Genomic DNA, 14,405 nt, shown 5'->3' with positions numbered 1-14,405 from the left:
TTTGGACCATTTTTTGGTCCCTATCTATAGAGATAGCATATTGGATCGAAATAATCGTGATGTATTTGAGTATTTACGGTAACTGATACAAATCTCAGGGGAAGACAGGTTTATAGACAGATGTGCATGAGAATAACTCGCGAACGGCTACCAACAGCTGTCTCAAAAACTTTTTTGTTTTTATTTAAAAACCGTGTAAAAGCGAAACCGTGCAAATCGAGGGATAGGTGTATATTTTTTTTTAATTGTCGGTTTATCAATGAACATTTTAACTGTTTTATTTTTTAAATTGTAAAAAATGATCTTGTTCGGAGATGACCGTCATGGGAGGTCCGACAGAATCATTTTATATATCTTTGTATGAATCTTTTTATAATAGAATTGAATAATTAAAATTTAATATTCGTACAGGAAATAATTAGAAAATTCTTTGTTTATTCTACAGAAGAGCGCGTTTTAATTCAGTTGTGTTAATTCTATTATGTAAATATAGTTTTCTAATTTGGCTTTTGTGTTGATATGTAAACATATTGAGCAAATATTTCCTCAAATTCGTATTTCTGTGGCTATTATAAAAATTTTAAAAAATATGATTTTTAAATCTATTTAAATTTATTAAAATAATTTTTTATGCATTCTTTTATACAGAGCTGTGGAGTCGTGTAAAAATCTACCGATTCTTACTCCGACCAGGGGCGGACTTGTTACCAAAAATAGGCCCGATAATTCTGAAATCACGTGATGACATCAGAATAAAAGCTTCAATAAATAGAGTTCTAATAAAGATAAAACGTATAAACTTCTTTTATTCCGAAGCTAAAAGACTCCTCTAAGTAATGACATAGTCAATATATAGGCCTAAATATGTATTCGACAGTTTTTTTGCTTTCCCGGCTATTACGGTCGAAAAATGACCTCCAAATTTTTAATTTTTGGACTCAGGACACCTTGAAATGTCGAGATATGCAAAAGATTCGGTGTTTTTTTCCTGTATATATGGATGTTGGAACTGTGTATGTGGGGCACGACTTTGTTCACCCTGTTTGAAGAATAATAACGTCTGTGGTTTTCTAATCGGAATCCAATGGTTTAACACAAGAGTTAAGCTTCAAAGTGATTGAACTAAATCGTGCCTCCCCACGCATTCTAACATCCGCGCATACGGAAAAACTCCGAATGTTTTTGCACTTCTCTACGTTCCGAAACTTCCCAAGTCCAAAAGAGTAAAGTTCAAAAAAAGTCAAAGGTCAAAACAGTTGAGAAACACTGCGTTAAACTTTCTCGACTGACATTTTCTTAAAATTTCTCTTTCTCCCTGTGAAAATCCTAATTCGAAAGTTGTCCTACTCACGATTTTGAGTACAAAATAAACATGAATAAACGTTTTTATGTTATTCCGTTTCTCAGTTTAAGCTTCTTATCGTTCTCAAATCGAACTTCCTAATCGGTCTCTCGAATTCTTTCACGAGATTCCGTTCTGGAATTAGTGTGGCATTTCACGCGGTGTTCTAAAATGCAGTAAGTCTTAAGAAATTAAATTTGTTCGATCAAAAATTCGTTTAAACCCTAAACACAATTAATCGTGCAGTTTAAAAAATGAATGCTGATTTAATGTTGTTGTTAATTTTATATTTTAAATTATAGATAATTCTAATTTATTAAAAATTACAATTAAGAATTAAAGATCTACAGAAAATGTAAGTAACAATTAAATATAATAATATTTTGTACTCTATTATGTCAAAAATAGTTTTAAAACTTTTGATATTGTGGCCGCCAGCGCCAGAGATCCCGAACACTGCCTGGCAACACTTGCCAACGAGATGTTGGCTGGCAACTTGTAAGAAAAAGAGGCGCGAAAGTTCGCGGGGTTTTTGCCTGGATGTTGGCCGAAGATGTCGGTGACAGTTCTCACCTTTTTAATAAAGTTTTTTGTTACTGTTCGTGTTTGTCTGCTTAGTTCTAAAGATCAGTAGGATCGAATGACAAAGTGGTGACCCGAACGTGATGCGATTAACGAACTACCTGGGCTGCATATACTTTTCGTTTTGTATGGATCGATCTGTAAAATCGGATCAACCCGTGTCACGTGATATAGATAGCTTCTGTCATGGCGGAAAGTATACAAGTAGAATCGAAAATGGCGGCAAACATTTGTTAGTTAATAATAGTCTCTCCTTGTTAGTTAACATATGCTGAGTTTTAAAAATATTATACGTATATCTTTGAAACTGTACATGTTAACTAACAAGGATCAATTATTTAAATTAAAATAATCCATTTTATTTCTCGATATTAAAACTGTAGTTAGTTCTAACGACATACGCTGTTACGAATTATCGTGTATTTGACAAAATTGTTTGTGCTCATTCGTACGAATTTTTAAATCGTATTACTCTGTGAATAAAATTGTTTTTCACAAAATAAAATTTAAATAAAAATTTCACAAAATTAAAAAATAAAACTTGCAGAAAAGATGAAAGTGCACGCTATACATTCTTGAGGTACCACTTCGCAAAACTGTCTCTAAATACTTATTTTTTCATCCCAGTTTATCGGATATTTCAATAATGATGTTTTTACTTGCATTTATAAGCTTTAAATAAGTTTCCTTGTCAACAATTAAACGTGTTTCTTCGTTTTTTACTGTAAGCTTAACTTCAACCACGGAAGCCGCCATCTTTAATCTATTTTATCCGATCCAAACGATCTTACCCTCCGCTCGGATTAGTTTGATCGCGATCCAGTTGATCCTAGATGGCGTTTGTATACGCAAACAGAGATTGATCGGATTGCAGTAGTTCCTTTGTATACACGATTTGAACGATCGAAGCGATCTCGGATCAGTTTGACTCCAAAAGTATATGCACCCCTGGACTCTCGACTGAATTGGATAGTGAACAACTCTGTGCCTATGAATAAACATTTTTAACAGGACATGCAGGTATGATCAGTTTCTGAATCGTAAATTCAATAAGACGACTAAGAGTGCGTGACTCGGGCTAAGCCTAATCAAAGACTATCCCGCTTTCCTTCTACCCGCATAGTTAGGCGCCCGAAATGGCGGAACAGAACGAGTTGGAAATCGGACGTGTACAGGCAAAAATGCCTATCTTCACTAAAACCAACATCAAATTATTTTTTGTGCAGCTAGACGCAGCTTTTGCCATTAATCGGATTACAAGTGAGAACACTAAGTACAACTATTTAGTCAATTCCCTGGACGCGGAGATTCTATCTAACGTCAGTGACTTAGTATTTGACCGTCCAGCCGAGGCTCCGTTTACTAAACTCAAAGATCGACTCCTCGAAATTTTTCAGAACTCCGCTGCTAAAGAGGCTAAAATTCTGCTTGAAGATCTGGCGTTAGGGGATCAGAAACCCAGCGTTTTACTCCGTAAAATGAGGGAGCTTTTAGCGGGCAAGATTACCGAAGAATTTCTTAGAAACTTGTGGCTCCGACGTCTCCCCAAAAATATTCAGACAGTTCTGGCTGTTAGCGGTGATGAACTAGACAAGCTAGCCATCCTTGCTGACAAGGTTGCTGAACTTACAGAACCAACCCAACTGGCCAGCATCAACTTAGAAGCCGAAAATCCCGTAATCAAAAATCTCGAAATGCAGATTTTAGAACTCACAACGAAGGTTGCAGAACTTAATGTATCGCGTACTGCTTGTCCTCGTTATCGTAGTAGAGAGAGAAACCGACTTGACCCGAATTCAAGGTCTCGCATTAGTTCACGCCCTCAAGGAAGAAGCCTCAATCGTCAGGGATATTGTTACTACCATGATAAGTTTGGATCAGCCGCTAGGAAATGTCCTTTGCCGTGTTCCTTCGACCGAACTGCATTACGATCAGGGAAACGAGCGCAGCCAGCCGCAGTAACGGCCTGTGGGTCCAGCCTGGCTCCTAAATATAGCCGTCTGTTTGTGTATGACAACAAAACTGGCCTAAATTTTTTAATTGATTCTGGAGCAGATTTATCGATCATTTCCAATCGCACTAAGAATCAGCCTACAAAGGTTGAATTGTATGCTGAAAACGACTCAAAAATCTCGACGTATTGAAACAAAGGTGCTAGAACTTGACCTCAACTTAAGACGTTCTTTCAGATGGGAATTTACCATAGCTGATGTGCAGAAGCCTATAATCGGTGCAGACTTTTTGGCCAACTTTGGACTCATTCTCGACATACGAAACAGATTACTGGTCGACCCCCTGACTTCCCTTACTACACGAGGAAGATATTATACAGGACCACCTACTTCGGTCAAAACTATAATCAGCAATTCCCCAATGCAGGATATCCTCAAGGACTTTCCACCTCTCACTCGTCCTCGACCGTTTTCAGATAAAGTCAAGCACAACACAGTGCATTATATCGAAACACACGGTCCACCCGTATTTGCCAAATCTCGATAGATTGCATCCGGCTCAGCTGCAAGTAGCAAAGCAAGAATTCCAGCACATGATGGAGTGAGATATATGCAGACCATCAAAGTCCAACTGGGCTTCTCCCCTCCATATGGTTCCGAAGGGCTGTAACGATTGGAGACCTACTGGAGACTATCGTGCCCTGAATAGGATAACTGTTCCCGATCACTATCCGGTGCCACACATCCACGATTTTGGTCAAAGTCTACACGGAGCCCGAATATTTTCCAAGATCGATTTGGTTAGAGCCTTCCATCATATACCAGTTAACCCAGATGATGTGCCAAAGACAGCCATTACAACGCCATTTGGGCTATTTGAATTCGTTTTCCTCTCTTTTGGTCTCTGCAACGCAGCCCAATCATTCCAACGATTCATGCACGAAGTTCTGAAAGGCTTAAACTTTTGTTTTTCATACCTAGATGACATCCTCATTGCTAGCACTTCGTGGGAGGAACATAAGATGCACATGCGGCAAGTGTTTCAACGCCTTGACAAGTACGGTCTGCAAATCAATGCATCCAAGTGTACTTTTGCTGCTCCACATGTATCATTCTTAGGATACATGGTGTCTCCCCACGGCGTTATGCCACTTCCAGAACGTGTATCTGCCATAACTCAACAGAAGCGACCACAGACCCTCAAACAACTGAGAAGGTTCTTTTTTTTTTTTTTTTTTTTTTTTGTAACTCTTTCCGCCCAGTGGGCACTAAGAGGGCCTCTTATAGCAAGCCCATTATGGGTTCGGCCAGGCCCACAATGGGGCGGCCGGGTGGTGAGGGACGGGGACCGACATATCCGGACGGACCACCCCCCCGAAAAATTCCTGGGGATTTTTCGACCCGTCCGGATTTCCATCCCGGGTCCCCCAGGGCGGCAGGCTGCCTAACTCTTGACCGCTACGGCCATCCAGCTGAGAAGGTTCTTAGGCATCTTGAACTTTTATCGTAGGTTTCTACCCCATGCAGCCCATCACCAAGCTCCTTTACACGACCTACTTAAAGGAGCAAAGAAAAACGACCAGCGCGAGATTAAATGGACTGACAATTCGATTCAGGCATTTGAGTCATGTAAGTCACAATTAGCAGATGCCACCTTACTACATCATTCTTCACCGAGTGCTACCCTTGCACTTCACGTCGATGCATCCGATTCTGCTGTGGGCGCTGCCCTTCATCAAGTTACAGCACAAGGTCTCCAGCCACTAGCGTTCTTTTCCCGCAAACTGAGTAACTCTCAGTGTCAGTATTCTGCATACGACCGAGAACTTCTGGCTGTGTATTTGGCTGTGAAACATTTCCGGTTTATGCTGGAAGCACGACAGTTCACCATTTACACAGACCATAAACCATTAACGTTTGCCTTCCAGCAACGACACGATAAGTGTACACCCCGTCAGTTGAGACATCTTGACTTTATAGGACAATTCTCAACAGACATCAGACACATAAAGGGGATCGATAACGTTCCAGCTGATGCTCTTTCCCGTATTGAATCAATTAGTAGCCCATCTATAAATTATAGCAAAATTGCAAAAGACCAACAGCAAGATCCTGAGCTCCAGTCTCTCCTGACTTCAAGTGACTCATCACTTGTACTTAAGAAGTTTAAACTTCCTGATAGTGATGTCGAAATTTACTGTGATGTATCGACAGGTCGCATTCGTCCATACATTCCGCCTAGTTATCATCGCACTGCTTTCAACACTGTCCATAACCTGTCCCATCCAGGTGTAAGGAGCTCAACAAGATTGGTAAAAGCAAAATTTGTTTGGCCATCCATCAGTAAAGACTGCCAGACATGGTCTCGCACCTGCATTTCTTGTCAACGGTCGAAGATCCAGAGACATGTCGCTAGCCCTTTGGGAACCTTTCCTATTCCAGACGCTAGATTTTTAAATATTCATATTGACATTGTTGGTCCATTGCCACCTTCCAACGGCTCAACATATTGCCTCACAATCATCGATAGATTTTCTCGTTGGCCAGAAGCAATCCCGTTGCCAGATATAGCAGCTGAAACAGTAGCTTCAGCCCTGTACTCAGGCTGGATATCTCGCTTTGGAGTGCCTGCCCAAATAACATCTGACCAAGGACGGCAATTCGAATCTGGCTTATTTAAATCCCTCACTCAACTTCTTGGTACCCAAAGAGTTAGGACAACAGCATACCATCCAATTGCAAATGGCATTGTTGAACGCTTTCATCGTTCACTTAAAACTGCCATCAAGTGTCACTCTACTGAAAGATGGACGGAAGTGCTACCTACAGTCTTGTTAGGATTGCGAACTGCGCTCCGTGAAGACACCAATACTACCGCGGCTGAGATGCTCTATGGCACCAGCCTCCGACTGCCTGGAGAGTTTTTCGTCCCAGGTTCTCAGGACGTCAATCTATGTTCTTTCGTCGAAAAACTCAGGACGATGATGGCAAACTTAAAACCAGTGCCTGTGGTGCACCACTCTTACCGCAACCCATTTATCCAGAAAGAACTGCAGTCATGTTCCCACGTATTTCTTTGCAATGATGCTGTACGGAAGCCCTTGCAGCCTCCATACGATGGACCCTACGAAGTCGTGTCACGTGGTAGCAAGACATTCACTCTATGCATAAAAGGAAAAGAAACTGTAGTTTCTATTGATCGACTGAAACCAGCTTTTATTCTCGCAGCGAGTGAGTCGGACCAGTTACCCCCAACATCTTCAATGCCAAGACCAGCGCCAACTAAACGTACCACAGACAATCCAGCCCCAACGCGACAAACTACCACACGCTCTGGCCGACATGTAACCTTTCCCGCTCGTTTCGTGTCACAGACACTGGTGGGGAGTAGCTGTGGCCGCCAGCGCCAGAGATCCCGAACACTGCCTGGCAACACTTGCCAACGAGATGTTGGCTGAATGTCGGGAACGAGACTTCCCGAGTCCAAAAGAGTAAAGTTCAAAAAAAGTCAAAGGTCAAAACAGTTGAGAAACACTGCGTTAAACTTTCTCGACTGACATTTTCTTAAAATTTCTCTTTCTCCCTGTGAAAATCCTAATTCGAAAGTTGTCCTACTCACGATTTTGAGTACAAAATAAACATGAATAAACGTTTTTATGTTATTCCGTTTCTCAGTTTAAGCTTCTTATCGTTCTCAAATCGAACTTCCTAATCGGTCTCTCGAATTCTTTCACGAGATTCCGTTCTGGAATTAGTGTGGCATTTCACGCGGTGTTCTAAAATTCAGTAAGTCTTAAGAAATTAAATTTGTTCGATCAAAAATTCGTTTAAACCCTAAATGCAATTAATCGTGCAGTTTAAAAAATGAATGCTGATTTAATGTTGTTGTTAATTTTATATTTTAAATTATAGATAATTCTAATTTATTAAAAATTACAATTAAGAATTAAAGATCTACAAAAAATGTAAGTAACAATTAAATATAATAATATTTTGTACTCTATTATGTCAAAAATAGTTTTAAAACTTTTGATATCAATCTTACCTTAAACTTTTACTAAATATAGTATGGAGAATGAAACCGAGTCAACATCTCTACATCCAGTTATGTTGACAGAAGCCGAAATACAACTTTTAAACATCAAATGTGAAGAAGAATTAAAATACATGCAAATGATTTTCAGTAACATTGACAGTTTCACAAATTGGGCAATCGCAATGGGTTTAATAGTAAACAGAAAAATATGCAGCAGTTGTTCCTCTTCTATGGTGTATAAAATTGAATTCCATGGAGAAACGTGGTCTTGTTCATCGAGAACTTGCAGAATTTATTCGATGAATGAAATCGAACCCTTCAAACATTTGAATTTGTCTTTGGTCAATATCGTTAATATTATTTATTCTTGGTATTCGTCTACAACTGAAGACATTGTGAAAAATTTCCAGGGCTCGTTTATTACGCATTTTGAATTGGAAAATTTTCGGAAAACCATGGAAGAAGTCTGTATTTGGAATTGCTTAAAAGAAAATCAAAAGATTGGAGGAAGAAGAGTTCGGGTCGATATTGCCATAGGAACTAGAGGGGGTTTGCAAGACGAGAACAACCTTGTTATTTGCGGTTATATAACTACAGATCCTAAGAAACGATTTTTTGCGATTTTATCCAATTCTTCTCCTTCTACAGAGGAAGTTAAAAATTGTTTGAAATTGTGGCTCAGTCCCGGTTCAAACGTATATACTACAAATACAGGCTATGGATTCCTAGAAAATATGAAATGGATTTACTGTCCGCGACCAGATATGTTAACCGAATCGAGATGCTTGGCTAGTTATTTATGGAGAAAGTTCAATATGCATCTAGAACGACCCTTTGAACGATTAATTAAGGACGTCGTCGAATATGTCTCTAACGACAGACATCTTGAAACTTAACAAACACGAATACTCCAATTTAAAAATTCTAAATTTAAAGATTTATGCCATGTCCGAAAATGAAATAATACAACAAAATTTTCTCTCATTGTCATTTCTTCGTAATTTTCATAATACTTGTAAAATACAGAGAATTCCTAATAAACCATTTTTATGGCCTTGAATTTTATTTTATGTTTTTCATCTTTGACTCTTCCTGCTCCGTGGACATGAAGAACTTTTTAATAATTCTCTTGGGTTAAGCCAGATCCACAATGGGGTGACCGAGTGACAAGGGATGGAACCTGACATATCCGGGTCAGATCACCCTGAAAAATTCTTTGGCATCAACCTATGGCTCCAGCATCAATGCCCCTTACACACAAGCTACCATGCCAAATTTCGTTTCGTAATCTTTACCCCATCCTGAGATATTAAACAAAATAGACACCAATAAACATACACGATTTTTTTTCCGTTTTGGGGTTATGATCTCAAAACGTGATTTGCAAACAACTCGGAGTCAAATTTGACACAATTCCAATACCCTTGTCGTTTAAATTTATGCAGTTTACAATTATATTTTTTGCCACATGTAGGGCCTTGTCTCTTCGTGTGGGTTTTGGTACTAATTTTTCCTTGTAGAAATCTCTTCTGCATGTCCTGTAACATAAGCATACAAAATTTGGTTGCATTTGCACTGCTACGTATCTTTCCAGTACTGAATACGAACACTTAAATATCACGTCCCGTGAAATTCAAACACATTGCACTATACTAAAGATCCATTGATTGAAACTTTAATATACAATTCTCAATATTTATCCAACAGCTAAGTACAAAACTATGGAAAATTAAGTTTTTATTGTGAATATTTTATTTCATCAATTTTTGACCATTCCATAATTTAATTTTTTTCCTCTGCCATTGTGAACATGGACTAAGGCCTTTTTAATCATACTCATTGTGGTTTTGGCCAGGCCCACAATGGAGGCAGCCAAATAATGAGTATGGCCGAACACTTCCAGGTCATATATCCACGAAAAATTAAAGTTGCTCACTCGGATTCAATTCCAGGTCTCCAGTGGTAGGCTGATGCCTTTAAGCAAGTAGTGGTTAAGGAATCAGCCTATTACTCTGCCATCAGCCCCATAACTGGTTTAAAAATATGTTATATAATACTGGTTTAAAAATATGTTAATAATAATAATCTTAATCAAGAAAATCAATTTGTTAGGTTTTAATGAAAAATAAGTTGTGAAGATTGAAAACTTTCCAAGGAGAGTGACTCTCCTTACAAAATTATCAAAAAACAAAATTTTACATATCACAAATGCTTGGGAGACAATTATGATTTTTTTAATGCAATTGTTCAAGTTTCACAATCTAAACCACCTTTACCTTTTGTTATAAATAAGAAAACAAATATTGATTTTGACTAATTTATTTTTTTCCTTTTCAGTCAGAAACAAAGTTTAGAATTCTTAACTGTAATTATTTAAATGATCATCATGATATCATTACAATATAAAGTATCAAATTAGCAATTAGAGAATAAATTCTCTACATAAATTAACAAATTACAATGTATTCATTAATTGTAATTAATTTGCTTTCAATAAATTAAATTCTTAAGACAAAAACTTTTTATACTGATAACAGAAAATGACAAGAATGCCAATTCAATATTTATTTCAATACAATTTCACATAGGATATACTTAATACCATTTGTTATGATAATAGACAAAAATCTGGGAAGAAAAATTGACAATATATAATCCACTATAAATTCAAACACAAAACAAATACAGAAAGAACTGCCAACAGCATTAAATTCGAGGAAAATATGCCAAGATGATGAATGTATAGATGAACTAGATTAAAATATTGGATTACTTAAATCTAATAATGGTACAATATTCATATTTTTGTTTCGATCGGGACCGAGGCATAACAAATGCTACTTTTGGAATCAATAGCTTTGCTTTTATGGATAGAAATTCTTGCTATCTTCAAATGATATGATACATAAACATGAAACTTTTTTACACAATATACAATATATTCATGTATTAATATTAGTTTAGATAAAATGTAATCTTTTTCCTTCAGAATATTCATATAAATTGAAATATTACAACATATAGTTCTATGGAAAAGGGGGATAAAAAGCAAGTTATTTGCAGTAATCTTTCATATTTATATTCATAAATATATATTGTATATGCCTATATATATACATATATATATATATTATATATAGTATGTATATACATTAAAAAGTATGTATATACATTAAAAAGAAACTCATTTTGGGTACAAGTAACAATAAAGATGTTACCCATTTTCCACAAATGAAAACAATTGGTATTTACCTTTGCAACCATTTATATCACAATTCTATAGTCATAGCTTTCATTTTTATTATTATTTTTTCAAAATTCAATTTTATAAATGTTTAAAAATATTAATGTATATTTACACTTTCAATTATTTACAAATTCTGAATCCACTACATTTATCCAATCTGATTTGTCTTCTTTAAAAGGTTATTTAGATTTTGCTATCAAATTAACTTTCTTCTTTTTTTAATTAGAATTACAATAGAATCTTTATGTAGAAATTATATTTGTAATCTCTGAAATTTACAATGATTTGCTTTAACAATAATAAATGCATTGTTTTTGTCAATTTTAACTGGAAATCTTTCATTTGCATACATTGTATTGCTGACACAGACAGACATTCATCACAGAGTGCATTATATAAATTCTTTTAAAGATTGGTATTAACACCTGATTGATAAAACATATACATCAATTCTCTTACCCCTTCGAAGCATGCAGTGAAAAAGGCATTTTGAGATGGGAAAAACTGGGATACAATTCCCTTCAGCTTTGCAATATCGCAGCTGTTGACACAGGAAGGTGGAGAATACACGGTAAGACACATGTCTTCAACCCTTTCGATAGGTTATGAAATCAAAAACAACGAGAAAGAAATTAAGTCTCCAATAAGATGTGCCAATGGCACACTTGCTCTCCTTTATTCTCCCTCATATCGTTCCAGTGTGCTAATTCTTCCTCTCCACTGCTATTCAAACCAAGAGAAAACCATCCAATCATTTCTTTACGTTTCGTGCTGCGCTTATTATATACCGATACCATTAGCGTTACATCAGGTGACTGAAACAATGCAACCTAAATGAAGAAAATTTTAAAATATAATTATATGTGAAGTAAAGAATTATTTTTGACAGATTATTTTCTTTATATCTAGCTTACTTGAAATACAAATGTTTCTTTAAAAAGAGGATTTGGTTGTCCTCTTCGAACCGATGTTTTGCTTCTTGCAATTTCTTGGCCACTCGATGAAACCAAAGAGAGTTTCACGTAAGTATCTTTAAAAAATGATCACACAGTTAAAGTATATAATTTTTTAAAATACAATATATATGTTATGGACAAAGTGATTAATCAGGCATTATGAATAATGACCAAAAAAGGTGCGCAGTCTGATAAATATTGATTAATTTATCAAATTGACCGGTCATTATGAATGCTATTATCACTTAGTCAGGCAAAGTGGTGATAATATGTTTAAGAGTGATCAACCAACATATGCTAGCCAATCAGCACTCACATCTGAGTTGCGCATGCGTATCGTGTTTAGTACCAAATTAAATTTGATTAAAAAAAACTCCACTTATTTCATTTAGAAATATTTATTTTTTGTGAATTATTTCAAAGTACTATTAACAGATATTCTTCTGGTAACTTAGAAGTAACTTTCATTTTTGACTCTCACTTTTTGTATCATTGACAAATATGCTGATTTTGTAAAAATTTGATTGTTCTCACCTTTTTCTGCTATTAACGTGTTTAATCGGTTGTTGAAGCAATTATTCATATCACTTAATGATTCCTCCATGATCGTTACTTTTGTCAAAGAAGAAAGATTAACTACTGGTCACATAAATTTAAAATTCAGTACTAAATGCAATATGCATGTGTAATTAAGATGTAAGTTTTGATTGGCTAGCATATGTTGGATCACTCCTTAACGTTATTATCATCACTTTGCCCGATTAGGTTATAGCAGTATTCATAATGACCAGTCAATTTGATAAATCATTGAAATTTATTACAATGCCCGATTTTGTTGGTCATTATTCATAATGCCCATATTAATAACACATATAATTAATAAATAATATTAGCATTTACCAGGTGCTCTGTTAAGAGATATATTATGGAAATGGCTCCCTTTAATCACTTCAACTGATAAACGTCCTGTAGTTCCATTGAAATCGTCCACAAACTGTGGACCATGATCCCAGACGATCTGGTTAGAGTCTATAACATGTGCTTGGAATACGGGATTTTCCCGGAAAGATGGAAAAAGGCCAGACTGGTAATCATCCCAAAGGCGGCGGACAAAAGCAAAAGCAATCCCGGGAGCTATCGGCCCATTAGCCTGCTCCCGGTGATGGGGAAAATATTGGATTATCTGCTAGTCCAAAGGCTCACATACCAACTTATAAAAGACGGGGCCCTCAGCCCGAAACAGTTCGGCTTCCTGCCTGAGAAGTCCACCGAAGACATTATATGTCAAGTCATAAACGATGTTAAACAGACTACTTCCGACTACAAGTATTGTTGCCTTTTGAGCCTCGATATAAAGGGCGCTTTCGATCACGCCTGGTGGTCCCAGATTCTTTTGAATCTCAGGCGGGCGAAGTGCCCAGTCAACATGTACAAGCTTGTGGAGAATTACTTCCACAACCGGACTGTCGAGTTTGTCCACAGGAGGCTTCACGTTACATGAGGAATTAACAGAGGGTGTCCCCAGGGGTCTAACTCTGGGCCCCTCTTCTGGAACATTCTATTTAATAGTTTCTTGGCTCACGACAAAGGCGTTAAAGAATACGCTTATGCCGACGACACCATCTTACTCTTTGGGGCCAACTCCCGAAGAGAGATTGAAACCCACGGGACCAGTTTGTTGAAGACAGCGGTCGACATTGGCAGAAAATATAAACTAGAGTTTAATCCCAAGAATACTCAAGGGATCATCTTCCACAGGATAGGCGAATCAGACCTGTATAAACGGGTGTCAACCATTAAGATGGAGAATGAATCTATTGCTATCGTACCGTCAATGAAGTATCTGGGCGTTGTCCCAGACAAAAACCTTAATTGGTATGAGCACATCAAAATGCTCAAAACCAGGAGTGACCTCATGTATTACAATCTGGCCAGGGTCGCTAAGGCCAACTGGGGCCTGGATACAGAAGTCGTTAAAGAAATTTATAATATGGTGATAGTCCCAAAGATTACCTGCGGCTTCTGCTGTGGCTTGGCACATGGCCACGGACAAAGTACGAAATAAGAGGATGCTATTCACAGCCCAAAGGCATGCTACTCTGCGGATTGCCAAGGCATTTCGCACCATTTCCACCGAGGCCTTGCTTGTCATCTGCGGGGTACCTCCCATCGATCTTGTGGTTCATGAAAAGGCTCAAAATTTTAAAGTAAGGAAGGGCCTAATGGTCCGAGTTGGTGACAGAATCTTTCCAACTGGGACTTATTCCACCAAACCTGCCTTCACTGAGTT

The 14,405-nt window shown here is 37.3% G+C and overlaps 1 protein-coding gene and 1 long non-coding RNA gene across 2 annotated transcripts in view; both read right to left on the bottom strand.

Annotated features, from left to right (window-relative positions):
- LOC136972369 (uncharacterized) overlaps nucleotides 1-14,405 on the bottom strand; it is a 151,079-nt gene that overhangs the window by 56,055 nt on the left and 80,619 nt on the right. The gene's annotated exons all lie outside the window — the stretch shown is intronic.
- LOC136972308 (synaptotagmin-14-like) lies at nucleotides 11,087-13,210 on the bottom strand. Its single transcript, XM_067266863.1, has 4 exons — nucleotides 13,201-13,210; nucleotides 13,016-13,144; nucleotides 12,074-12,189; nucleotides 11,087-11,989 (listed from the first exon to the last, which is right to left on the bottom strand). Exons 1-4 carry the CDS (start codon nucleotides 13,208-13,210, stop codon nucleotides 11,792-11,794), a joined length of 453 nt encoding a protein of 150 aa, XP_067122964.1. The 3' UTR covers nucleotides 11,087-11,791.

Source organism: Centruroides vittatus, unplaced genomic scaffold (genome assembly GCF_030686945.1).
Source record: "Centruroides vittatus isolate TY-2023 unplaced genomic scaffold, ASM3068694v2 contig_290, whole genome shotgun sequence".
In the NCBI taxonomy this organism is placed as follows: Eukaryota; Metazoa; Arthropoda; class Arachnida; order Scorpiones; family Buthidae; genus Centruroides; species Centruroides vittatus.
Note: the sequence above shows the minus strand (reverse complement) of the source record. Positions and strands in the feature narration are given on the sequence as shown.

Coding starts and splice junctions, on each gene's coding strand:
- LOC136972308 (XM_067266863.1), bottom strand. Junction 12,190..13,015: donor ATCTCTTAACAGAGCACCTG/GTAAATGCTAAT, acceptor CATTTTTTAAAG/ATACTTACGTGAAACTCTCT. Junction 11,990..12,073: donor AAGAAACATTTGTATTTCAA/GTAAGCTAGATA, acceptor TTCTTCATTTAG/GTTGCATTGTTTCAGTCACC.